Below are 27,104 nucleotides of genomic sequence, written 5' to 3'. Positions count from 1 at the left end.
ACTATTAAAGGACTCCAAAAAAGCACTAGATTTCCTCCAAATGAACTCCAAAAGGGTGAAAAAGTCAAACTTGACCAAATCTGTCATGAAGGCATGCAAAACCACTTCCTATATGCTCTCATACTCTCCAACAAAGCAAATAAAAGCTCCTATATGCTCTCTCTTTGTCAACTAACTGCTTCAAACTAGCTCCATAATCTTGCAACCCATGAAGACTCTCTCTCCAAATCTCAAGGCATATGTAAGGTATACAGTCAATTTTGCATTTAAAATAGCTACGTGACTTAAATGATTTATAACAATATCATGAAGTCACATGCTTTACACCTTGTACTAATGCAAAATTAAAATATCCTAGTCGACCTTACATAGGTCATGGCAAATTATAAGTCACAAAGTATCAACAAGGTTACATGAGGAAAAAACAAAGCATAAGACTTAAGTCCTAGCCCACAGGTTAATTAGTCTCTATTTGCAAAAATAAAATGAAAAGTGCCAAAAAGCCTAAGTGACATTGGGCATAGTAGGGTAAAAAGAAACCCTAAAGCATACATTCATTTTGTTGGGCATATTAGGGTAAAAAGAAACCCTAAAGTCTACATTCATTTTGTTTGTTTTTTTCCCTTCTTCTATTGTTCTGTCGCCACCATGAGGGTTTTTGCTCCTTTGAGGGTTTGGAAATTTGATTGTAGGTCTTGTGCACCTTGAAGCCGCAATGGTAAGCTTTATAGTAAATATTAATGTTGCTTCGAACTTCATCTTTGATTGCAATCATTAACAATGTGATTATTACTGCCTGTGCATTTGATTTATAGTCTTATATTCACTATATAGGCTGTGACTTAAAGTTATGGTATTGTTGGTGCAACTACTTTCTCATGTAATAGGCACTATCTGCTGCCTTGGAGTGTCCTGCAAGCTTTGTAACAATATGATGACACTGTGTTGTATTAACCCCGCTATGACTGTTGGGTTCTTTGAAGATTTATTTTCACTGTATTCTATCTTTTACAGCTGCAAATGCCTCCTTTTGTTCTTGACATAGATGCCATGATGGACTGCACAAGCCCTGTCCGTATGCATTCATGCTTCAAATCTTCCCTTGTGTGTATGGCTGAGCCTAATGTATTAGGTTTCTTGTGCTCACAATATGCCATTTTCAAGTTGTACTTGTTTTCATGATTATAAGGCTGGTTTAGAGGATTGTACTATGTACTGAGGCTACCAATCATTCTACTGTTGATGAGTGTCTTCATAATCTTTTGGAACTGTGACTTGTGCTAGCATCAAGACTTTTGTTTTTGTTGCTCCTTTCTGAGTAATTAAGCCCTTCACTGTCTTTGACTGTCTCAAACTTTAAAGGAAGATTGCTCTTTGATGGGTATTTGACCGTTCTAAACAATCTCTCATAAGAACATGGTTGTATTTTGTTTGCACGTTGCTATCATGATTCAAAGACTGACTGTTGCAATAATTACTCTGTGACAATCTCTCTTTTGGTAGAGATTCCTACCAAAACCATTGTATCCATTGTTTTGATCTTCTCCATGATGCACAATGACTATACTTTTGATGTGAACCATCCATTATCGGTATTTAAGGGCTACTCTATGCCATGTATGGACATTGTTATGTGCATGAGGTGACTGCTCTATCTTTTCCAGTCTGGTATATTCTACCTAAACTGTCATATCTTGCTCAACTGTTGTTATGGATTGCTATTACATTGATATTGATGCTTTTGTAGGCTGTCCTTATGACTGCTCGTGTCTCTTGTCTCAGACGTAGAACCTATGGGCCTTCTCTTATTTGCCCAGTTTATTGCGAGGTACATTTTTTGCCCAAAACAGTTCACTGTGTATAGTCTTTTATTACTGATCTTTGAGATAGCTCATACATATAACAGTCATTGATGACTATTTATGATGGAAAGTTCACCTTCTAGTATTGTTGCCTTTGTGACTGTTAGTGCATAAACTGCTATATCCACTTGAAGCATGTGACTGCTCATTCATTGTGTTCCTTTTGATTGATCTGCTCATCTCTTTGTGGTTTGTATTATGTGCTCTTAACTTAGAATACGCCATTTTCTTGATTTGTATTAGTCATAGTCTGTGTTATTTTTTATATAACTATCATGAATAATGAGAAAACAAACTCCTTTGCTACTCTATGATCTGATTCATGAAGATATAGGATATAAACTGTCTTCCTAAAGACTGCCCTTAATTTAAATCTATTGCTATGTTATTAGAGATATCAGTATTAAGAGACTCACGACTGTTCTTTATCATCTTTGTGAAGCTTTTGGTCTGAAACTCTATGCTATGATGATGCTTCATGACTTGACATCTTGACTATCAAAATGGCTGCTTTGTTTGCCCTTTTTTCATTATTTTGGCAATAATGTCATTGTATATATACTGTACTTGCTCACTGTGTTGGCCTTTAACTGTCAAGAGTTGTTCACTTTTTTGTATCTTTACTGCTCTTTAGGGTCTGTTTATGATGCTTTATGTGCCTTCACTACTAATCCTCATGGTTGTGTTTGATACTTGGCTTTTGACAATGGAAAGCTCTATCTCTGTTTTGACTGTAATCAGACTGTGTAGTGGTTTGGACTACATTCCTTGTATCACTGTGATCAGACCTTGTACTTCTCATTAATGATCTTGGATTTTGATCTTTGTGTCAAATGGTGTCATCAAGTTGTCATAAAGATATAACTGCTCTTTTTGGCTTGATTGCTATGAATTTGTTTACTATTGTTCATCATATGCTGCAGGAAGTCTGATTCCTTTCTAATCCTCTGTAGTATCTCTGCAAATATGTCCTTTAGACTGTATTTTGTTCATTAGCTGCCATGATCTATGATGCTATTCACACACGATTGTTTGGTCTTTATTGTTTCAATCTGGTTCCATTGGGCAGTGATTTGTCATTTATACCAGTGAATTTATCAATTCACTTTTGTGAATGATGAAACCCTTTCTCGATTGAACTACCATGAAACAATAAAGATTCTTGCCTCTACTATGATTAGATTGCAACATACTGGGCTCAACCCTTGTGGGAGCCTCATTTTACTTTACATGCTGAAAATAGATAAAATGAACAATGACAAGAATTTCATCTATACCTGAGCAGGAAGCAAACATGTTAGAAAAATATGTGCATATGATAGATGTGTTTGATAATTCTCCTATTTTCTTGGATATTTATGGTAATTGGAATGCATATTTGTTTTAGTGCACATGAATATCAGATTATATGTTTATAGATGTATGCACATCTTTTGATTGGTGATCCTTCATTTCTCTAACAACACACACTCTCTCTCTCCCTCTCTCTCTCTCTTGGATGCAGGCAACTAGGAGTAGCTAGGAGCATCAACTGGATGTAGGACAAGCAGAAGACTAAAGATGATACAAATACAAGTAAACTCAACCAGGGCTTGTCATTCAGGCACTGATGGGTCACCCTTCTCTATATGTGCATTTATCTTTCTTTGTATCTATAAATGTATATTTTTTCCTTTCATTTGTACTAAAAGAGTTAGTCTCATAGCTTGTGTGAGACCCTATACATCTACATTATCAATAAAGATTACTTTTTTTGAAAGATTGTACAATCTTTCCTATATTATATGCATCTGCATAAATTCTATGTTCTGATTTTGTTTATGCACATAAATGTAATGTAGCAGCAATAAAAATATACGTTACTCTTCATTTAAAAATCATAAAAGCTCTACCTGATTGAGCTATTAGCGAAATTAGGTAACAAGTATAATTACGATACACCTATAATACAATTATAGAGAGATATATACTTAGTAATGTCATCCTTTAGGTTCATAGTAAAATGTTTTCTTGATACCTTTTTAGTTTCTTTAGGGGTCAAGGTAGGTCAAGGAAATAGACTTTCAAACTTGGACCTAATTGTCATCATCAAATTCTTTTGGAAGTGATAATATAAATTAGTAGTTTATGGTATTTTCCATGGCCAAATTTATTTTGTTTATCCATATGTTGTCAAGCTATTGTTGTGTAGTGTGGGCTTAGTGTCTTTTTTTAAAGATTCTATAGTGTAGGAGTGCATGTATAACTTGTATAATGGTGATTAAATTGCTTCGTGTTCCTAGGGTCCTTAATTGTGCATGGTTCTTTTTTGTTCCACTCTTACAATAATTTCTCACTCCCCTAATCAAGGTGACCTTCTCTGTCACACCAAACTTGACTTTCCTAAATTTGATGTAGAAATTCTACTATTTAGTTGAGCAAGGTTGATCAATGCTTTGCAATTTCTCAAAATTTCTAAGTTCAAAAACTCTCCCTTAACTCTTTTCATTTGGAAAAATAAGCCCTTCAATGATTTAAATGGTTGGATAGGACTCATCCATTTCTCACCTAGTTTGACTTTCAAAAAGACGCCTTAATGTGCTTTAGCCCTACTAATGAAGACTTTGTTAGTGCCTTCATTGAATTATGCTAAACACATTTAGTCTAAGAGTATCAAAATAAATATGAGAAACCAGTAAACTAGATTATTTTCTTGGGAGAATGATTATTTTTTATATTTAGTTGTTAATGGTCTCAAAGACCTTTGTGAAAATGTTTTCATGTTTAAACAAATTCTTATCAAGATGCTCTATCCTTAACATGAATTATGAAGGATAAATTTTCAACCTAATAAAAACTTGCCAATTCCTCCTTTTTTTCCAAAATTCCTCCTTTTTTTTCAAAATAAAAGAGGCATCAAATAAATAAGGTCTATGGGGCTATGTTACAATTGTGATCAACTATGGGAAAAGGGTCACAAGTACCCCATGAAATGCTTGTATCTCACTGACTCTACCAAGGTACCTAGTGAATTGAAGAATTTTAGATTTTGGAGATCGAATTGGATTTCCTTGATCAACAATCCACACCCAAAGCTCATATCTCTATTCATCCCCTGGTTGGGATCTCTTCCGTCAAACTCTTCAAGTCTTTAGCTATATAAAAATGCAAAGCTTGTGGTCTTAGTAGATGTTAGTGGGACTCATAATTTAATTAGTAAAAAAATGGTTGAACAACTATATTGATATGTGCATGTTTGTTGCTACATTTATACATGATGACTAGTTTCATGGCATGCATGTAAATAGATATAGGGAAATTCCCAACCTAATATATTCTAATAATACTTGAATTAGAATTCAAAAAATCTATAATTAAATATTTTTCAACCATACTTCATTATTGCTTTTTTTTAATATTGATAGTGGCATTTAGATGATTGTTGTTCTTAATTGCATTACAAATGCTACTCATGACATATTCTCCTCTATTTGTAAGTTTTTCAAATAGTACATACTAAAGGATGAACATACATGATGACATCCAAAATTTTCCATTAATTTATATGGACTTCTATGATTTCCTTAAATGTCTCTAATTATTAATTTTACATGCATTCTTGGGAATGCTGCATACTCTAAGGATCATTGTATAATTCACATGCACCTCAAAGTGGGGGTAAATATAATGACCTAAATTTTGAAAAACATGTACACATCCACAAATGGTGCAATATTGTGCAAAGTTGGGCACATTCTCCTACCCTTTACTTACACAAGACAGACACACCCCCATAGATTTATTTACACTTTATCTACATGGACATATATTTTGATATATTCACAACTAAACTGTGTAGCTATCATAGCTATGCATCCACCTATTTGTATAAAATTTTGTTACTCATTTGATATGACCCCTAACTTTTTAAAATTTAAATTCAAATTTTAGTGAATTGCCACCTATTTTTTTCTTGACATGATCCAACTAAACACATGTTTGTGTAATTTAATGCTATGTTCTTGTATTTTAAATAATTCAATCACACTCATTATTGTCATTAAATAAAATTGAATATTATTAACATTTACAAAAGGAGAATTCTAGAAATATTTTAAATGGAGTATCTAAAATAAACCTAATTCTACACCACATTAGTCTAGAGCATTTGCATGACTAAGATTTACATATTCAATATTTTGTGTAATTTTTTTGGGGCTTGACATAAGAGAACATGTCCCTTTTCAACATAACAATAATCATCTACACGCATTTATCAATACTACCAATTTCAAATAGCAAAAAAATGTAAAATAAGTAGAGGTGAATGAGGTGAATCAACATGTAGAAGTGTATAGATTGTTAGATCATTTATGTTGGCATGAATCTAGCCTTGATTCATAAATTCAACCCCCATAAGTGTAGTCTAATTTTCTATATTATGAGGTGAGGTATATATTGTCTTATTCCATTTTTTTATTCAAATGCATCCACAATTCAATTTGCATTAATAGAACTATATTTTTTATTTGAACAAATAGCTCAATACCTTCATTTTATCATTTTTTCTTTGCATACTTTAACATTTATTATTTCACACATGCCACAATTGTCATTCATGAATCTAGGTTAATGTATGTTATTATGTATGCATCTCATTGGATTAACCTAGATTAAGCTTGTAGAATTTGTTGCAATCACATCTAAATGATTAAATATCATAAATATTTCCTAAATTTGAAAAATGTCCGAGAATAATCATATATTAGTAACATGTCTGATAATTAAAAAACAAAAATACTTTATCTAAAGAAATTAGTGGACACTTTTGAAGAGACAATCAAATGTTTTGACCTTCATAAAGCTATAAAACTTTACATGTGTGTGACTTTCCATATTAAATACCTCCACTTTAGAGATAGTTAAAATTTGCTGCTCATATATAAGAATACAAAACTTCTACATGTGCATGTCATTATATGCTTAAAAGCTTTATTTGGCTTCACTTGTAAACATATCCATTATGCTTTCAAATAGTGCAAGTGCTACTAATAACATGTACCTTATAAGTACATGATGAGAAACAATGTTGATAATAACATGAAATGACTCAATTATAGTGTTTTCCAAATTCAAATTGAAAAATATATATTTAAGACCTCCACTTAATTTCACCTATATAAACATACATTACACTTTCAATTAGTACGAATATTTGTAATAATATATCATAAAAATACAAATAAAATATTTTTAAAATCATCATTTCTAATATATTCTAAATTCCAAATTAAAAATATAATCTCTTAAAACTTCTTAAGTTCACTTAGAATCATACCCATTACACTTTATAATAATGTCAAAGTGTTAATAATAATAATATATACCTTGAGAGAAACATTATTGACAAGAATATGGAATGACTAATATTTTCAACATAGACATGAAAAACACTGCACTTTGAAGAACATGTATAAAAAATCTCATTAAGAATCAATTGTATTGAACACCTATTTTGGTGAGTGAAGAACACTATCTTTTGTAAGGTATACAATAAATGTCTCTATCAAGCTAGTCAATTTTCCATCTAACTCTAGGTACTATTTTTGGGGATCACATGGAAGGTCATCATTCATAGTACCAATAAGAGCATAGAATCCCACTATGCAATCTTGATATTTAATATATATGGAAAGCAAAGAAAAAGTTTAGAAACCTTAATGGTTCACTCACCCAACTCTCTCACCCAATGAATCAACTACTCTTAGGTGTAGACAAAATCTAATGTTCCATTCTCACAATAATTTCCCACCCCTCTAATCAAGGAGTCCTTCTCCATCCATCCAAGCTTGACTTCTCTAAATTTGATGTATAGATCTTACTATTTGGTTGAGCAAGGTCCATCATTTTTTTGTAATTAAAAAAATTCCCTAGGATCAAAAGCTCTCCCTTGCCCCTTTTCACTTGAAAAAATAAGCCCTAATTGGTTTCAACTCACTAAATTATGTCAAACATATTAAATATAAGAATACCAAAATAAGTTTAAGAAATCAATAAAATAGATTGATGGCTTGGGAGAATAACTTTTCTATAATTAGTTATCAGTGATCTCAAAGGAGATCTTTAAGCAAAGATGCTCATGTTTAGAAAATTTTTTATCAAGATGCTCTATCCTCGGTAAGGCTGATGGAGGAAAAATTGTAATCTAATAAAAACCATATAGTTCCTCCTCTTTCAAACAAAAAAAGGCATAAAGAAAGAGCTAAACCTACTATAATCCATATACTCTCTCAAAAAGAGATTATAAAAAAGGAGGTGTAAAGAGATGTTATAATCGTGATCAATTATGAGAAAAGGGTCATAAGCATCATGAACAATGCTATAATAGCTTGTGACTTGGAATAATTTTTAGATGTAAAAGAAGAATTAGATTTCCTTGTGCAACAATCCACACGTGAAGCTCATATCTCTATTCATATCTTGGTGTAGTTCTCTTCCCTTAAACACTTAAGGTAATTGGTTATATGAAAAGATTAAAACTATTGATATTAAATATATGATAGTGACTCTCATAATTTGATCACCTAAAAGTTCGGCTAAAAAACTACATTGCTATTTGCATATATGTTGCTACATTTATAGGTGATGACTAGTTTCATGATATATATGTATATCTTAGTTCGAGGGAATTCCCAACCCAACATTCTAATTATTCTTGAATTTGAATTCATAAATCCATAGCTAAATATTTTCCAACCCTATTTTCTTCATTCTCTTTTATGATTATTGATAGCGAGATTTAGATTGTTGTTGTTCATACCTGCACTACGAAATCTAGTCATGGTACATTTTCCTCTATTTTGTAGGTTGTTTTGGATAGTCTGTGCCAAATTATGAACTTATATGATGACATATGACATGTTTGATCAACTTATATGAATTCTTGTGATATCCTTTTGTGTCTAATTATTTATTTTGCATGCATTCTTATGAGTGATACATACTCTAAGATACACTATCATTCCAAAATTCACATGCACCTCAAAGTGGGGCAAATATAATAGTAAAGTTCGCATACCCATATTGTTTCCCATTTATTTTTTCACATTTTGGAAGAATATATCAATACATGTGCATATCAACAAATGGTGCAATCTTGTGCAAAGTTGGGCTCATTCTCCTAGCCTTTACCCACCCCCAAATATAGACATCCCCATACATTTATTTGCACCTTATCTACACATGGACACATTTTGATTCATTCAACTAAATTAAGGATTTATCATGGCCATACATCCACCTATTCCTATACATTTTGTTACCCAATTGATATGACCCTTAACTTTTTAAAATTTAAATTCAAATTTTAGTGAGTTACCACCTATTATTTTCTTACCATGAGCCAACTAAATACATGTTTGTGTAATTTAGTGCTATGCTCTCACATTCAAAAGAATCTTATCACAATTGATCTTGGGACCTTCATGCGACAAACTCAAAGCCCTACGCCCTTAACCAACTATACCATCCCTTTGGGCCCATACTTCAATATTTATTATTTTACACATGCCTATGATTGTCTTTATGAAGCTAGGTTAATATATGTTACTATGTATGCATCTTATTAGATTAACCTAGATTAATCTTGGGAAAATTTTTTGCAATCACATGCAAATGATTAAATATTTTCAAATTTTAGAAAAGAATTGAAAATAATCATATATTAGTAACATGTCTAATAATTAGATAAAAGAAATATTTATGTAAATAAAATACTATACAATTTTGAAGAGACAGTCAAAATAAAATAAAATTTGACCTTCATAAAACTACAAAACTTTACATAACTTTACATGTGCATGCCTTTCCATACTAAACCATCCAGTTAGAGACAATCCATATTTCTAATATAAAAAAATAAAAAATATATACTTATAACCTCCACTTAACTTCACCTCTAAAACATTCAATGCACTCTCAAATAATACAAGTATTAGTAATAATATATCTAAACAATATAACAACAAAAAAACATTCTCGAAATCACCATTTTTAACCTACTCTAAATTTCAAATAAAAAAATAATAATCACTTAAATTCACTCATAATCATACCAATTAGACTTTAAAATAATTCGTGTGTTAGTAATAATATATACCTTGAGAGAAGCATCGTCGACACGAACATGAAATGACGTAAAATTTTCAACGCAGACGTGGAAAAGACTGTACTTGGAATAACACGTATAGAAATTCCCGTGAAGAATCATTCGTATGGAAGACCCATTTGCCTGCCCTGTGATCAGAGAAGACATGTTATGCAAAGTATACTCTGAATATAATTAGATTCAACGAGTTCTGTTTGCTTTCTTGCTCACGAGACATTTGAGAATGGGCCAACACCTGTCACATTATCAGTATGGAGATGGGATTTGCTATCCATCCATTCATTTAACCCAAACATGTGAAGAGAATTGGAGAGCAACTTGACCTCATTATCTCTGCGCCGTATAAGCCCAATTTATGGCCTTGTAATGTAAGCTACTGTATCGGCGGTGCAGAATGAATGAAGTATTTTAAGCTTTCTGCCCTTTTTTAATGCACAAGTCACCTAAGACCCTGTGGCTTTACTTCCCACATGGGTTGCATTTGAACACAAACCTTTTCACTTTAAAATATGGAAAGAGTTGGTTGAAAGTCGTTGAGCTCATTCACGAGATTGTTTGAGCTCACCCCACCTTTGAATTCTTATATATATGTGGAGTAGAATGGGATGATTTTTGTGTTCCTCTGCCATTGGTCTCTGTCTCTGGTTTGAAGTTGCTCCTGCCCACAAGTGAAAGATGACCAAATTCGGTATTATAATGGTTGCATTTTTGGTAATGCAGGGGGCAACAGGGGCACCTGATTATAAGAGTGCTCTTGCGAAGAGCATTCTGTTTTTTGAGGGCCAGCGATCTGGTCCTCTGCCTCCATGCCAGAGACTTACTTGGAGGAGAGACTCTGCTCTCAGAGATGGATCTGATGAAAATGTAGGCTGCTGCTTAAATGCTTTAGATATTTTTGAAATCTTTCCACATTTTTGGGTTTTTCAATTGAACTCCATGAATGGAACTGAAACCGAGAAACAAATAATAGTATTTGAAGAAGCATTCTACTCCTTGTTCTTTTTTAGCTTAGCTGAGAATCTCTCTTGATTGTGAATCTTCTCTGTGATTATTCGCATTATACACCCTGTTCTTTTGTAGCTTAACTGAGTATCTCGCTTGACAGTGAATCTTCTCTGTGATTATTCTCTAGTGCTCTGAAATTGCTTCGATATTTATGCAAAATGCCTTGATGAATATGCAGATAGATTTGGTTGGGGGATACTATGATGCCGGAGATAATGTAAAGTTTGGGTTCCCAATGGCTTTTACTACGACTATGTTGGCATGGAGCGTGGTGGAGTTTGGGGATTCCATGGGGGATGAGCTTGAAAATGCAAAGGCAGCAATCCGTTGGGCTACAGATTATTTTTTCAAAGCTACTTCTACTCTTCCTGAGAAAATGTTTGTTCAGGTATGCTACATTGTGAAGGAAAACAAGGAATTTAGCTCTGTTATATCTATTTTATTTTCATTTTTGACAAGCGTGTTTTCATGGTTGTGCTCAGGCAGGGGACCCCAATGGAGACCACAATTGTTGGGAGCGACCAGAAGACATGGATACCCCACGCACAGTTTACAGTGTGGATACCGAGCATCCAGGCTCCGATGTCGCAGGCGAAACTGCTGCGGCAATGGCAGCTGCCTCCATGGTCTTCAAAACATCAGACCCTACTTATTCCCAAAATCTTCTTCAAGCTGCAACTCAGGTAATAAAATATGGATACTTGTCAAAATATAGAACGGATCTTTGGAATGCTTGCGTGCGGCGGCCGGGCTTAAATATTCCCCGCGTTTGCAGTTAAATTTACAGTACCACTGTACAATTTTAAGTGTGATACTGCTTTGAGAAATGCAAGTAAAGATCACTCATATTTGCTCCTCTACAGATCTTCGACTTTGCGGACAAGTACAGAGGAGCTTACAGTGATAGCCTCAAGACGAGTGTCTGCCCCTTCTATTGCGACTTTAGTGGATATCAAGTAAAGCCTTCGTAGCATTTCCTATTTAGTTCTAGTAGCAGACAAAATTTTCACATGAGATGTTTCTGGATCTGGTTATGAGGTTTTCCATCTATGTTCTAGTTCAAACTTGATGATCGATTATAGAAAATAGAATGTAAGAGATGAAAAGAATCATAGAATTTAATCTCAATATTAGTCAAATTCAGAGACATCTCATATTAATATTTAATTTTAAATGTTTTAGATCAAACTTTACAATATATTATCAGAAAATAGAATGTGAGAGATAATAAATTTGATCTCGGAGATATTGGTGGAAAATTCAAAGTCAAATTCAGAGACATCTCATAGTAATATATCTTTTAAAATTTTCTCCTGACAGTCGTAAGATTTGTACAATTTAAAATAATGAAAACGAAAATTTTCAGGACGAATTGCTGTGGGGAGCTTCATGGCTGCACAAGGCAACTGGAGACGACTACTATCTGAACTACGTTCACACCAATGAAAAGACACTCGGAGCCGATGAAAACATAAATGAATTTGGATGGGATAACAAGCATGCCGGCCTAAATGTTCTGGTCGCCAAGGTAATAATAATGCCAACTTCTATTTGCTTTTCATCATCCAAAACTCCGTTCAAATCTGTGCTTTATCTTGACGGCAATCTGGAGGAAGGGGGCGAGGGAAACTGTAAGAGAAGTATTTAGAATTCTGCGCAAGGCATATGATTTTAAAATGAACCGGTTTTCATTGGAATTGCAGGAGTACTTAACGGGGAACGCAGTGTTCCTGCAATCGTACAAATCACACGCCGACAGTTTCATATGCTCGCTGTTACCAGAGACATCAGGCACTCATGTCGACTACACCCCAGGTTTATTTCGATTATTCTCTTTCGTTTTCCATTTCATGTATTGTTCGAAATATTTTTTCTGAAATTAACTGTGTAGGTTTCTGAATCAACATCACAGATCACACAGTATATTTGTTCTTCAGTTAACCGTATATGTTTCTGAAACAACATTACAGATCACATTCAGTATATTTGTTCTTCATTTACCGATCTTCTGATCATCTTCACCTTTATATTTTTCACGATATTTTCTCTCCTTTAAATCTTTATTAATTTCAAATATATTTTCCTTTCAGGCGGACTGATATACAAAATTGGCGGGAGTAACATGCAGCATGTAACTTCAATATCATTTTTGCTTCTAGTCTATGCTAATTATCTCAGTAGCTCCTCTCAATCAATACCCTGCGGAAGCGTTTCAGCCACTCCCGAAAGACTCAGATCGATTGCTAAACGCCAGGTAAAGGATCCACCAAGTTTTTAAAACACTTAAATTGAAATCTGAGATAACAATATCCAAATTTCCCTCCACAGGAACCTAACTAATTACTTTATAAAAAACTTGTGAATCTGTTGGATAAACAGATGGACTATATCCTGGGAGAAAACCCTCTAAATCTGTCATACATGGTTGGCTATGGAGATCGGTTTCCCCAAAGAATTCATCACAGAGGCTCATCAATGCCCTCCATTACAGATCATCCAGACTTCATAACCTGCAAAGGCGGGACTATCTGGTACAACACAACAAATCCAAACCCTAATATTCTGGTGGGAGCAGTTGTCGGAGGGCCTGACAGCAGCGATCAGTATGCAGATGACAGGGTGGACTTCAAACAGTCAGAACCTGTAACTTACATCAATGCGCCTCTCGTGGGGGCCCTCGCATTTTTCAGTGAGGACAAAAATAACTACTAACTACCTCTACCGCTCACACTGAAATTATGGCAGTTTTAGAAGTTGTTGAAACTAATTACTACTCCTGAATAAAGTCTTGAAGTAGCTGACCCAATACTGTACAGAATCCAGGCGAATTTCAGGCACGACGAATCCTCATTTATGTACAAACCATTCAAAGCTGAAACGATTTAAATAAATAAATAAATAATAATATGCAGTGAGATGGATTTCTTTCAGACATCCCTGCAGTTGAAGTCTTTCCAGTCTTCTTCTCAGTTTTTGTATGCGCGCCGAGTCATATCTGAAAATAAATTATTTGTGGAGGCATGTGAAAATTTATTATATTTAATTCATAGCTGATATCGTAGTTTTGTTTGTTTTCTTCACGTGACCAAGCACAAACTTTGAACATAAAATAATACAGAATATCCCCTCGTTAGTGATGGCAGCTTTAAAAATGATTAAATAAAGAAAAGAAAAGAGCGACTGAAATCATTTGTAATTTTTTTGGGGTTGGTTGTAGAGAGTAGGGGCGAGGAGCCAACGTGCGCATCTTAATTTTGGAGGATCATGTAGCATGCCACGTGGATTTAGAGATCAATTTTGACCCTCCACCAAGTAGACCGCTACCCCAAATCAAAATATTAGCCGGTGACTCTATGATTGGCCATGTCACGATCGTACTCGTCCATCGTGTCGTCTTTATGCCACTTCGGTGCATCGACCGGAACATGACTGAACCCACACCCTAAACTGCCATGCTTAGCGTCCGTATTGAACAGGGTGGCTGCATTGCAATCAACCACATGGCCACCCAATAGACCACCTCCTTTGTAAAAAATTCCCACCGCCACCTTCATACTTCATCTGCAATGGCATTAACTACGCGCCACCTCTCCTTACATGCACCTAAAGGCTCACATTTATTGAGCACAATTGCATTCAATACGCCCGACTCCATGCAAATCGAGCCATGTTTCCTTCCTTTCTGTCCAACGTATCCTTCACTCTTCGATTTCTTTCACACCACAACATATTCGCCATGGGACGTTGCGAATACGCCTTTGGACCATAACGTGTTCATCAAGACTCAGGTAATGCATGCCATCCTCTGCGCATTCACTGGTTTTTTAATAGGTTTCACAACTTTTTGGGGTTTCATTTTCCCCATTTATTTGCATTACTTCCTCGCGTGCTCACATTGCAGGTATGGAGACGAATGGCGAGGAGCAACAAATGGCAACAAGAGAAGACTCTATGGCACTTTTCCCCTGCAACCCAGGTGAGAATTTCTCCTCACTAAGGCCCACCAATTTCAGTTGTGTGCTTTTTTGTGTTTGATGTCTTTGATTATGCAGTTTATCCTTTAGTTTTATGTTTTTGTGGTTGTGCTCTAACTGTGATGTCCTCCATTGTTTTGTTTGCTTATTTTGCGACGTTTGTGCATGTCTTTGTGTTTCTGAACACTACATTTTGTGTTCATAAACACAAATACATAAAAAAAGGGAATCATACTCCTCTATTCTAGCTTTACTGACATTTTAATAGTGACCTATGAATACAAAAAAATTCATTTCAAGCATCACTGTTAATATTGGGTTTAATGGTTTTGATTTTGAGCATCACTGTCAACAGTTGGCTTAATAGTTTACAATTTCACCGTTGATGTTTAAGGGTTTCAAATTCATTGTTCAATTTGGTTTAAGGGTTTCACTTTCAATGTTGAAGGGTTTCAATTTTACTGTTGCACGAAATCAATTGAGCAGATTCAGGGTTTCAATTTCAATGTTAATGTTTACGAGTTTAGAATTTCACTGTTAATGTTTAAGGGTTTAAGAGCTTCAAATTCAATATTTGAATTGGGCTGAAGGGTTTCATTTTCATTGTATTATGGATTCAATTTAAGTTAAGGGATTCAATTTCACTGTAAATGTGTTTGCAATTTCACTGTTAATGTTTTAGGGTTTTAGGGGTTCAAATTCAATGTTTCATTTGGGTTGAATGGTTTCAACTTCATCGTTGAAGGGTTTGAATTTAACTATTTTAGGGATTCGATTTAACAAAACATGGGATTCAATTTCACTGTTGATGTTTAAGGGTTTACAATTTCAATGTTAATCTATAGAAGGGTTTAAATTTAACTATTAATGTTGGGTTTAATGGTTTCGATTTCACTATTGCCAATTTCACCGTTAATGTTTAAGGGTTTTGGGATTTCACTTTCATTGTTTCAAACAGTTAAATTGAATCTGTGCAATGGTAAACTCGAAACCCTTCAACATAATAGATTAAGGGTTTCAATTTCACTCTTATTGTTTAGGGGTTTAGAATTTCACTATTAATGTTTTAGGGTTTAAGGGCTTCTATTTCACTGTTTCAATTGGGCTTAAGGGTTTCAATTTAACTATTTTACGGATTCAATTTAAGATTTTAATGGATTCAATTTCATTGTTTACGGGTTTCCCTTTTAACATTTTAGAGTTTCAGGTGTACAATTTGAAAGTTTTGATTGGGTTGAAGGGTTTCAATTTCAATGTTGTGTTTCAATTTCATTGTTTTAGGGATTCAATTCAACATATTAAGGGATTCAATTTCACTTTTAATGTTTAAGGGTTTGAGGGCTTCAATTTCACAGTTTTAGTTGGGCTTTAACGGTTTCAATTTCATTATTGAAGGGTTTACAATTTCACTGTAACGAGTTTCAGTTTCAATTTCATTGTTAGGTAGTTTCAAATTGAATGTTGAAGTGTTTCAATTTCAATTGAACTGTTTTAGGGATTCAATTTATGTAATATTGATTGATTCTATTATATCTCTGCACTGTATACTTAGTTGCATTCATTTACTATCCTTTACTCTCATTCAATTGTACAACCAATTTCCTTTAATAGTTGTGAAGGGTTTAATTAATAATTAGTTTCATTGTTGAAGCTCCTTTATTTCTTAGTTTTTTTTAATAGTTGCCAAGTTCCTTCAATAGTTTGTGAAGTTCCTTTAATACTAAGTTTCCATTAAACAATGAAATTGTACACCTTAAACCCAATAAACTTAGTTACTCTTCAACAGTGAGATTGAAAACCTTAAACCCAATATTAATTGTGAAATTGAAAACTTTAAACCCAACATTAATTGTGAAATTGAAAACATTCAACTCAATACATATGTCTATGTCTATATATATTTGTGAGTATGTGTATATGTATTTATTTATGTACGTATGTATGTATGAAATTGAATCCTTACAACTGTCAAATTGAAATCCTTAAACCCTTAAACATTAATAGTGAAATTGAAACCCTTAAACACAATTGAGTATACCATTCCTTGCATTGGTTTAAGGGTATACAATACACTCTTCCTTGCAGTGGCATATATATATATATATATATATATATATATATATATATATATATATATATATATATATATGTATATATATATATATATGTATATATATATATATATGTATATATATATATATATATGTATATATATATATATATGTATGTATGTATGTATGTATGCATACATATATATACATACATATACATACATGTATGTATATATATATATATATACATGCACACACACACACACACACACACACACACACACACACACACACACACACACACACACACACACACACACACACCGAGAGAGAGAGAGAGAGAGAGAGAGAGAGAGAGAGAGAGAGAAGGTGGTCTTATAGAAAAGGAAGTCTCCTTGAATTGAAAGCTGCAACTGATTGTGCCTCCTTGATTTTAGGTTGAACTTTGGTCTTCATTTCTTGTAATTATCTTCATCTTGCATGATAAAGGCCTCTTTGGTCGAATTTGATTAAAATGCATTTAGAATCGGGGTCAAAACTACTTGTAATTGGAGTTAGACTACTACAAACACAATGCCAAGTGATGTAGAACTCGTGTGGGCTCTTTAGTTGTCCATAGAACTGAAGCTAACTCATCAAAACTCCACCTTTTATGACTCAAGTGATACATGAACTGAAATTTTACTCTTGCTTCTCTAGATAATCTTTGGATTGGTGCATGATGATTCAATTGTTTGCCAACTCTCCTTGAAACAAAGAGGTCGAATTTATCCTATTTCATGCACTTAGGACTCTTTCATTATTTCAAAACTGAGATATTTTGGCTCAAAGTTGTTGTTATGCATATGTATACCTTATGATATCATTAAATCATGTAGGAAGGCCTTTTTAAGGATCAAAACACCTCATCCTCTCTTGTAGATTACAACTTTAATATGCAACTCTTCATTTGTAGCATAGAAGATGCCGCTCTTTTCATATTTTGTACCAAATCTACTATGTCTTGGTCTAATCAATGTGCTTTTCTTCACTATGACTTTGTCTTTAAGACCAATCACTGTCCTTTGTCTTTTTGAAAGTATTCTTTAATTGAGATAAGTTAGGACTATATTTTGTCCTACCCTCACTGCCTTGTATCTTTGATGCCGAATGCTCCAATCACTATGATGCTTGCTTCTTAAGATCACAATATTAGAAACCTCAGTTGACTGTCTTCTTTCATTCAGATATTGTGACTGTTGCTACACTTTGGGTGATTATAAACATTCTCATGGAGTGTCGAATACCTTTGATCTTTTATAGGCTTTTGTATTGTCACAAATGTTGCTACTATTTTCCTTTCTCTACAAATGATTGTTTTCAATGGCGTTCCTTCAATATTCATTGTCATTAGGGCTGCATTTGTTGTTCTTATATGCCGATGAAGACAATCTTATGCTCTTAACTCCTTTATCCTCATGGAACTGTGATGGAGCCTTGCTCCTTTTCTCTTTAACGATATTAATTCCTTGTGGGACTGATCCATTTAGGTATCTTCAATGGCCTGCTAGCTTTGTGACTTCTTGAGATGGCACTGTTCTATCACAGTCATCTCCAGTTTAGTGGAATTTCATTGTTCATTGATCTCATTGCTTGTATTAATGCTGAAACTCAACTTTGATCTTTGGTAATCTCTATTGGCTCTCTGTCCTAGGAGTCTGAGCATTTTTTACTTAAAGTACTTTGTTCTCGTAGACTACTCAAAGTATTCAATGTCCTAAGGTAATAAACTATGATTTTGTGTCAATGGACAATGACCTTGCTTTTCCCATGTTTATATTATTGATGTAATAATGTTGCATCTTGGGATATTTTTTGGACATGTGGTTGCTTTGTGTTTGATACCCTTATTGATAAGGTTGCTCTCTTCTGCAAATGATGGCATTGATAGAGAAAAGGTTGCTCTATGCTTGTTACAATAGTTATGAAGATTGTCTCGTATGAAGGGGTATATAAGGATTGCGTCCTTTATAACTATTATTTAGTGATTCCCCTGTCAAAAAACCTTTGTGGCAACATTATTTATGACTATTCTTAATGGAGCTACAAACTCAAAGCACTAGCACTATATGGAGTCCTTGGTGCTTCTAAAAAGGTTTGATCATAAGTTGTTCTAATCTGTGATGACCCTTTATGATAGTGTTTTGACTTTTCTGATGTTATTCATGTGCACATCAAGAAATGAGATGTGTTATTATTTGTGCTTACTCCAACTTCTATGATTAAGACCTCTTTGAAGTTTTCATTGTTTTGACATATGGTTGTAGACAGTGAAAGGCTCTTATATCTTTTCTTGGTTCTCTTTGATTGGCTTCTCTATTGCTCTATGATATCTCCTCTATCTCCGTGATAGGTTTATGATCTTCAACACTGTCTCATACCCTTTTCCTCATCCAAAGGCTTCTGTCCTTTAAAATGTCTTTGTCTTTCAAGACTACCTTCAAAAGAAATGCTTATGCTTCTTGAGAGATCATGCATTGTCATAGGTCTTAATGCTTATGGCCACCTTGGTGTCAATACTGTTATGACTTCTCTATCATGTATTCAATGCCATGATCATTCTTATGACTTCACATGACCATGGATCCTCAGTCCTTTCTCCAAATGGCAATGTTTTGGACCACTACAACCTTGGGGGATTTCTTACATGATTGTAACCTATGTTCTTTCTACAAGTCTAAGACTCTTGTGGTTTCTGATATTAATCTTTTGCAATGGTTTTTGAGCTATTGGCTTCTTCAAGATTAACCTTAAGAAATTTAAAAGCTCAAGGTTGCTCACTGTTTGCTCAAAATGATACCCTAAAGGCTTGAAGAGTTAACAAATAATATTGCAATAAGAAACCATACCATTCTCATATCTTTATTACAACTTAGGGGTTTTAGTATTATTACTGCACTTGTCTAAATCACAATTTGTATTTAAGAATACCATTTTACAACATGTGCAATAAACCTTGCTTCTTTCATGGAATACAATAGAAGGAGGAAGGTAAAAAGGTAGACCTATTTAGTATGATATACATGCATGGTATTCACAAATTTGAAGATATGGATCTTTTGTAACCCTTAACTGACTCTTCCTTCATTGAAAATCCTTAAGAACTCGTTAGAATGTTAAATGAAGACCCCCTTTCATGGCCTTTAAGGTAAGTGAAAGATATTGAAATATTGCATGGTTTTGACTAGAACCTTTTCACATATGCATAGATCTAAAATCTCGCGAATAACTCTGAGATTTCACGTTCACATTCTTAAGAATTGTAGATATATTGAATAACACCCTCTTTTATTTAAGAAAACTACCAATGGAGGAAGATAAATAAGCTCTTGACTGGCTCTTTAAGCCATCATCAAAGAGATCACCATGCATATAGCCGCCATTGGAAATCTGTATGAGAAAACTTGCAGAAAAATGTAGCTTTCTTTCTGTAGATTTGGTATATTACATGGCAAAGGCAAATTTGACCTTTGATTATCCATGCAACGTGAAAATTTCCTTTTCTTTTAAATTTCAAAATCCCTCCAACACATTAAATTAAATGCTTTGACCTTGTGTTGGGGTGGAAAGTACCTTTTAACCCCCTTTTTCAAGTAGGATATAAATTAAACAAAAAGCTTTATTTACTCCATCTATATTGACACTATTTAGATGTTTAGCCCTTTTGAATTTAGGATCTAAAGACTTTATTAGCTGTTTTCAGACTATTTTGGCTCAAAAGAGAAAATAGGCAACACATATATATGTATACAATGTATATATATGTGTGGGTGTACACACATATACATATACATATACATATACATATACATATACATATACATATACATATACATATAAATACATACATACATATGTACATCTATATACATATATGTATATGCATGCATGTATAATATACATACATACATGCATATATATATATATATATATATATATATATGAGATTGAATCCCTTAAACAGTGAAATTGAAACCCTAAAACCCTAGTTTGACATATAACTAGTATATGTATGTATGCATGCACACACACACACACACACACACACACACACACACACACACATGTATGTATATATATGAGATCGAATCCCTTAAACAGTTAAATTTGAAACCCTTAAACCCAATATCGACATATCACTAGTGCATATAATTCAGGAGGGCAAAACTAATAGAAATATATATTGCTATGTATTGAAATATATATTTGGTTATTATGGTTTCATGCAATGTATTGATGTTGTTATTGTGTGACTGTCTTCTGAAAGGGACGATGCCTTATCACTCATTACGAGAATGATAAGGTGTTGCAATTCTCTTTTCACTTGCTTGTTTATCATGATGGATATATGTTGTATATGTATCGTATTGTGGTTGCAGGATTGCAGGTACCTGACATCGACTCCACCTAGTCTCACAGGTCTAAGCGTTTCCTATCTCAATGGAAAGTTGTTGGAGATGGCATGGGTTTCTTTCACTCACTCTAGGCTTAGTTGTTCACCTTGTCAATTTGCGCCACAACGCAAGTCAGTGGTTAGAGTCTTGTATCGATGTTGACCCTTTTGTCGGATTGTTTGAGGTGTTGTGAGTGTGGGTTATTATTTAATTAATAATTGGAGTAATGTAATTTACTAATGTTTAAATTAATTTATTCTATAGTATGACTATCATTTATTTATTTGGTTAATTAATTATTTGATAATTATTTATTGTGGAAGTTCGTATGTATTTGATTGAGACTAATTTAATTAATCTATTTGATTTATTTGATTTGTTTGATTTATTGATTTATTATTACTATCCCATTTGTATTTGTATTGTTACATTAGTCTTGTTTGTATAAACAAAAATAATATTAAGTCTACCTACCCTTGCGTTTGGTTGGTTATTTTCAAATGGTAAGTAAATAATATTTTTCTCGAAACTATGTATGGTAGGTATATTATATTTTTTTCCGAATTTTCTGATCGGTCGAAATTTTTCTATAGTTTGGAGGTTTAATTTTTATTTATATGGGTTTTTGAGAATGTTGTCAGGTTGATCATCTGGTAGAATTTTGGAATTAGATTTTCGATTTGGTTTTGAGTTTGATTGAATATTGGATTGCTTGAAGTGTTGGATTGTTTCTCTTCTTCGAATCTACCATTATTGGATTGTGGTTTCCAGGTTGGCTTCTTTGTTCTTCGACTTTGATTTTTGGAAAGAAATTGTCTGCATTGTGTTTGTTCAAGTTTGTCTGCGGTTTTGTTTGAAAGATTGTTCAGGGGATTTAGAATTGATTTTAAGAATTAATTTGTTAATTTGGAAAGATTTAGAGGAAGTGATTTGACATTGGAATTGATTTTTGGAATTTTGGATGTGACTATCGGGAATGGCTTCCCTGTATCTTTCTTTGTTTTGATCTTGGTCACAGATCCTTACGTTATTATTGTAATCCTTAAGATTTGAGTTTTTGTTTTTATTTCCCTAAATGTATTCTATCATCTCCCTAGCCTTGTGATTGTATGTGTTACTTTGAGAGGAAATTATGAATGTCAGGAGTTTAGTTTTGTCCACCTGTGAGTTGCAATTTCTAGTTATCCTTTCTTGTGAGAGCGTTGAGAGATATTAGAGAGTTTGGAAGGCCTTTGTATTGCTTCCTTGTATCTATTATTACACTATTGCATCTCTCTTTGCTAATATGGGAGCTAGGTACCTTCCCGTGAACTTCTGAGTGTAGTTATGATCATGTAACTCTGTTAAACTCTCTTAGAATGTTTTCTAAGTGTCATTTTATTTCTTCTGCACCTTATGGGAGTGTGTTTTACCTATTTTAAAGTCTATGCTTAAAATTGGGTGTGTTTACCCCCTTATTTCCTTCATTTTTCCTCAAATATGCATTCTAAGTCATATGTGCTAAAACATGAATCATATGTGCAATTTTGTGTATCATATGCGCAATTTTGCGAATCATATGCGCAATTATGTGAATCATATTTGCTATTATGGGTTTCAAAAGTACAATTCTGCTTGTAGTTTGCAGGATTTAGGGTTTCCTAGATCTAGGTTTTGTCAGTCTAATTTTGGGGTTCTTCCAAAGGCTTTGTATGTTTGTTTTGAGTTTCTCAGTGATGTGTATGGATTCATTTTGATGTTATTATGATGTTTATGCTCCGGTAAGTGGTTTTGTGCCCTACCATTGAGGTGGTTTCATATGCGTTGTATTGCTTCAGCAAGAAGATGAATTCCTTGTTGTTGAGGATTGATATCATGGCTCAAGTGGGATGTGTTTTGCCTCAATTTTGAGGATTTTAATGTATTTGGATTTATCTTTGGATCATGTTTATTCTTGGCTTTGTTAGCACATATTTTTGCAAAATATTCTGTGCTATTTGTGTGATGTTTTATATGTACATTTTCATCATAAGAGCATTTATTGCTGGATTGAATATGCAGGAAGTATGTTGCAGTATTAGAAGGATCCTACTGTGACCTATTTTCAAAATTGAACAAGTACCGCTGGGGAATGCTAAGGGTTGGCACTGAATAGGGACTACATGAGGAAGTTTCATCATAATAGTATTGGGATCCTTATAAAGACATTTAGTGGGCCTATGTGATAGACTTTGATATTTATTAACACATATGAAGTTTCTATGGAAGGTTGGAAGTGTAAACAACATATGAAGAGGAGCTTAATTAGCATAATTATCAAATTTGAGCTATCAACGTAAGTTACCCTAACAAGACCGACTAGCCGAAACAATGAAAGAACCTATCAGCATGACCTAGATTGACCATTCCAAAGGCGAACCAAAAGGAAGTTCATAAGGAGGGTTTCATCGACATAACATTCACTATCGGGGGCATGAGAAAAGTGTTGTGCCAATAGCCGATGAGGTTATCGGTACAACTTACACCAATGAATGAGAATGCGAAGTAGAGGTCGACAATGTCATTGGGCCATCAGAAAGTGTCATCTCATGCTACCCCGATACTCGATGGGCTAGGTGGCAAAAGTGGTGTCATCGGCATGACTTACTATGATGAGGCGATACCAAAAGGAGGAAAATACTAAGTCATCGGGGTAACTTAAACTATCGGTGAGAGGTGTTTTAGGTTATGTAGATACCCGATGAGGAAGACAAGCTGGGCACGGAGAAAGAGACTTGATCGGGATGAGTTACACCGATCGAAGATGAAGTCATCAGGATATTATCGCCTCATCGGGAAGAGACATCTTTTGTTACATCGATACCCGATGAGAAAGCGGAGGTAGGTGCGAACGAGGAGATCTCATCGGGGAAACGTATGCTGATAGACCAGAGGAATAAAAGATACATAAGTGCAAAGTTGATGACATCGGGTCATCGGAGAAACATAAAGTGAGTTGTTCCGATACCCGATAAGGTGACCCAATGTAACAAATGAGATGGGGACTACGAAGGAGGACTCATCGGGATAACTTAAACCATCAGAGGAGCGTATTTGGAGTTATGCCGATACCCAATGGGCAGAATGCCATGAAGGAATAGAAGGAGGGTATATCAGAATGACCTACGTCGATGTGATATAAAGGTAAAGGAAAAGCCTAGCTAGAAGGCAGAGCCATTGGGGAAGTTATTACCATCAAGATGATAACAAATGAGCTACGTTGATACCCAATAGAGTGATCGGTGAGACCTATGCCGATCAAAAGGATGGGTGGCACCAAATGATTGAATTATCAGGAGGAGTTATGACAACTAGCCGTTGCAAAATTTGATCTCAACGAATCCACCCGCCATTATTAAATACAGGCAACAAATAGCTCTGTGCTTACACGAGTCGAATCAGAGCACCATTTCAATTGAGTAAATGCTCCTGGTGTATTAAATCTTTATATAGAAGCTGGTATAAGGATTTTGCATAGCAGAATTAAGCAAACAGAGAGATCAAAGCAGAATTAAATTGCAAAAAAATTGAATTTTCAAAAGGCTTGAAGGACTCAAATATGGAGGGTTCTAGTTCAAAGGGCAAGAGGAAGGTCACTGAGGTCTCTAAGAGCACTTTGAAGAAGTCTAAAGGTGGGGAAGGAGCGTAGAAACGAAAGTTAAACCAAGATATGATTGACCAAATGAGCTCACCAGGAGCCAAATCTCGAAGATCTAAGACTAATTTGCCTATCCGTGACCAATTAGAAGATGATTTCAAGGAAATTGGTGATGTCTGGACTAGGGTCAGAGGTCACGAGTTGTTCTTGTATCATTATTCATGAAGAAGCAAGCCAACCCCAATCTCAAACCCGTGGACAACTGGACTAGGTAAACTTGTGGTTCCTAATGTCTTTGTGAATATTCAGTTGATGAAAACATTGGCTAGGGCTTATAATGGCACAAAGAGATGTATTCAATTGCCAAATGGTGATGCATTCATCCGTATCTTAGTAGCCATAATTCAGGAGGTTTTTGATCTTGGGTTTGAATCTGATGTGCCTCTGTCTTTTGAGAAACTGGAGTTAGAGTATACAAAGATGGATACATTATACAATGGGTGGAATTTGGCCATACATAAGACTGAGAAAGGAAAGTTAATAGATGAAGACGACCCTCATTTGATATCAACATTTTTAGGTAGTATCTGCAATTTACATATATTGCATGCGGTCAAGTGGGAGGAGTCGAGGTTCTAGACGCAGCTTGGATAGGACCTTTGGTTCTTGCTGCTAACACACAAATGCATGAGCCAAGACAGGTTGATTATGGTAATTACACAGTTGAGAAGATACATGAGGGTTTCTTAAGCATTCATAATAACCCTGACAAATCTTTTAAGTTTTATTCATTATTGATGCATATTATTTTGTTTTATGGATGACACAAGGGGTTGTGGCCTGAGGAATTGAAGCTAAATGTTCATGGCAAGGATGGATAGGAGCAACCAGTACAACTATGGGTATCACTGTGGGATTCTCAGTTCATGAGATCTCATTATGTCAAATTTGAAGATTTTTTTGTGCAACCATTGTACAAAGTTTTTGGGGTTACTTTTGATGGATCATTTTCAGAAGAAATCAAAAGATTTCCTAGACCCCATGAACATAGGGATACCAGGGTTGATCATAATTGGGGTGACTAGTATGTATGCCAGGATTTCACATATGTTAGAGTGTTTGGATTCGAAGGTGCACCTTATGTGCTACCAAAATTTGTGCCTAACAAAATTGCCTACCTAGAGCTTGTGAGACAAATGAGTGTCTCTAATGCACAACAATTTGGGGGTGCACACAAGCAAGTTTTTCTGCCCGAGACTCTACATTTTGGTGACTTCACTATTGTATCCACAAAGGCATATGAAGTCATTGACAAGAGGTTGATAGAAGATTATAACCTCTATGAGCACAAAAGCCGAAATAATTATGACTCAGAGGGTTACATACACTAGAGCAGAAAGGGGCAAAATCTGGGTGACTATTTTCATGAACATGTTGAAGCCTTGGACATCTTCAGAAACAAGGAATCTGAGGAGGCTATGCAGGTATTTTAGGATTTGAACCAAAAACTGGAAGAAAAGAGACAAAGACTCCAAGAAATGGAAGAAGAAGAAGCTAAGAGTGAATCGGGTGAAAATGAGCCTGTTTCAAGATTTTGAATGCTTGAAAGAGAGGAGGAACCTGAAGCACAAGACCAATTTGTGGCTAGGATGAATGGCGATGTTGATGTTAGGTTAGAAGAGCACACTTCTTTTGTGTCTAATGATGAATTCATCAAATCGAAGGAATTTAAGTCCTTGTATCATTTCAAAGGAAAGAGGCTAAGAGAAGCAATGCCTGATGTAACACCAGAAAATGAGGCAGAGATGCTTAGAAAACTGAAGGCAGATATGGATGTAGAGGTAGAGGCATGACCCCTCAAAGGGGAAGGCAACTTCTTGTAGAGGTAGTAATTATCCTCTTTCTAGGCTGGGATCTTAGTGCATCCTTTATTTTTGATAGCCTATTGCATTCAAAGAAGAAGGACTTCAAGTTAGACATTTAGGGCGTGAATGGCATCTTCATTAGATCAAGATAT

The 27,104-nt window shown here is 34.6% G+C and overlaps 1 protein-coding gene and 1 long non-coding RNA gene across 2 annotated transcripts; both read left to right on the top strand.

The window, feature by feature from the left end:
- The first annotated feature begins 527 nt into the window (after positions 1–527).
- Positions 528–3,640, top strand: LOC131060803 (uncharacterized). The gene is made up of 3 exons (XR_009110451.2): positions 528–718; positions 1,748–1,828; positions 3,367–3,640. It is a non-coding gene; the product is annotated as an uncharacterized LOC131060803 (long non-coding RNA).
- Positions 3,641–10,179: 6,539 nt separating this feature from the next.
- Positions 10,180–13,964, top strand: LOC131060802 (endoglucanase 24). The gene is made up of 8 exons (XM_057994214.1): positions 10,180–10,872; positions 11,192–11,401; positions 11,496–11,696; positions 11,877–11,969; positions 12,380–12,541; positions 12,717–12,828; positions 13,104–13,267; positions 13,393–13,964. The coding sequence occupies exons 1-8, from the start codon at positions 10,684–10,686 to the stop codon at positions 13,723–13,725; spliced, it is 1,464 nt and encodes a 487-aa protein (XP_057850197.1). The 5' UTR covers positions 10,180–10,683; the 3' UTR covers positions 13,726–13,964.
- The last annotated feature ends 13,140 nt before the right edge of the window (positions 13,965–27,104 follow it).

This window comes from Cryptomeria japonica, chromosome 10 (genome assembly GCF_030272615.1).
Source record: "Cryptomeria japonica chromosome 10, Sugi_1.0, whole genome shotgun sequence".
NCBI lineage: Eukaryota > Viridiplantae > Streptophyta > Pinopsida > Cupressales > Cupressaceae > Cryptomeria > Cryptomeria japonica.
The sequence above is the reverse complement of the archived record's forward strand: the minus strand, read 5'-3'. Positions and strand labels throughout refer to the sequence as shown.

Coding starts and splice junctions, on each gene's coding strand:
- LOC131060802 (XM_057994214.1), top strand. CDS start 10,684: ATGACCAAATTCGGTATTATAATGGTTGCATTTTTGGTAATGCAGGGG. Junction 12,542..12,716: donor TAAATGTTCTGGTCGCCAAG/GTAATAATAATG, acceptor TTGGAATTGCAG/GAGTACTTAACGGGGAACGC. Junction 12,829..13,103: donor TCATGTCGACTACACCCCAG/GTTTATTTCGAT, acceptor TTTTCCTTTCAG/GCGGACTGATATACAAAATT.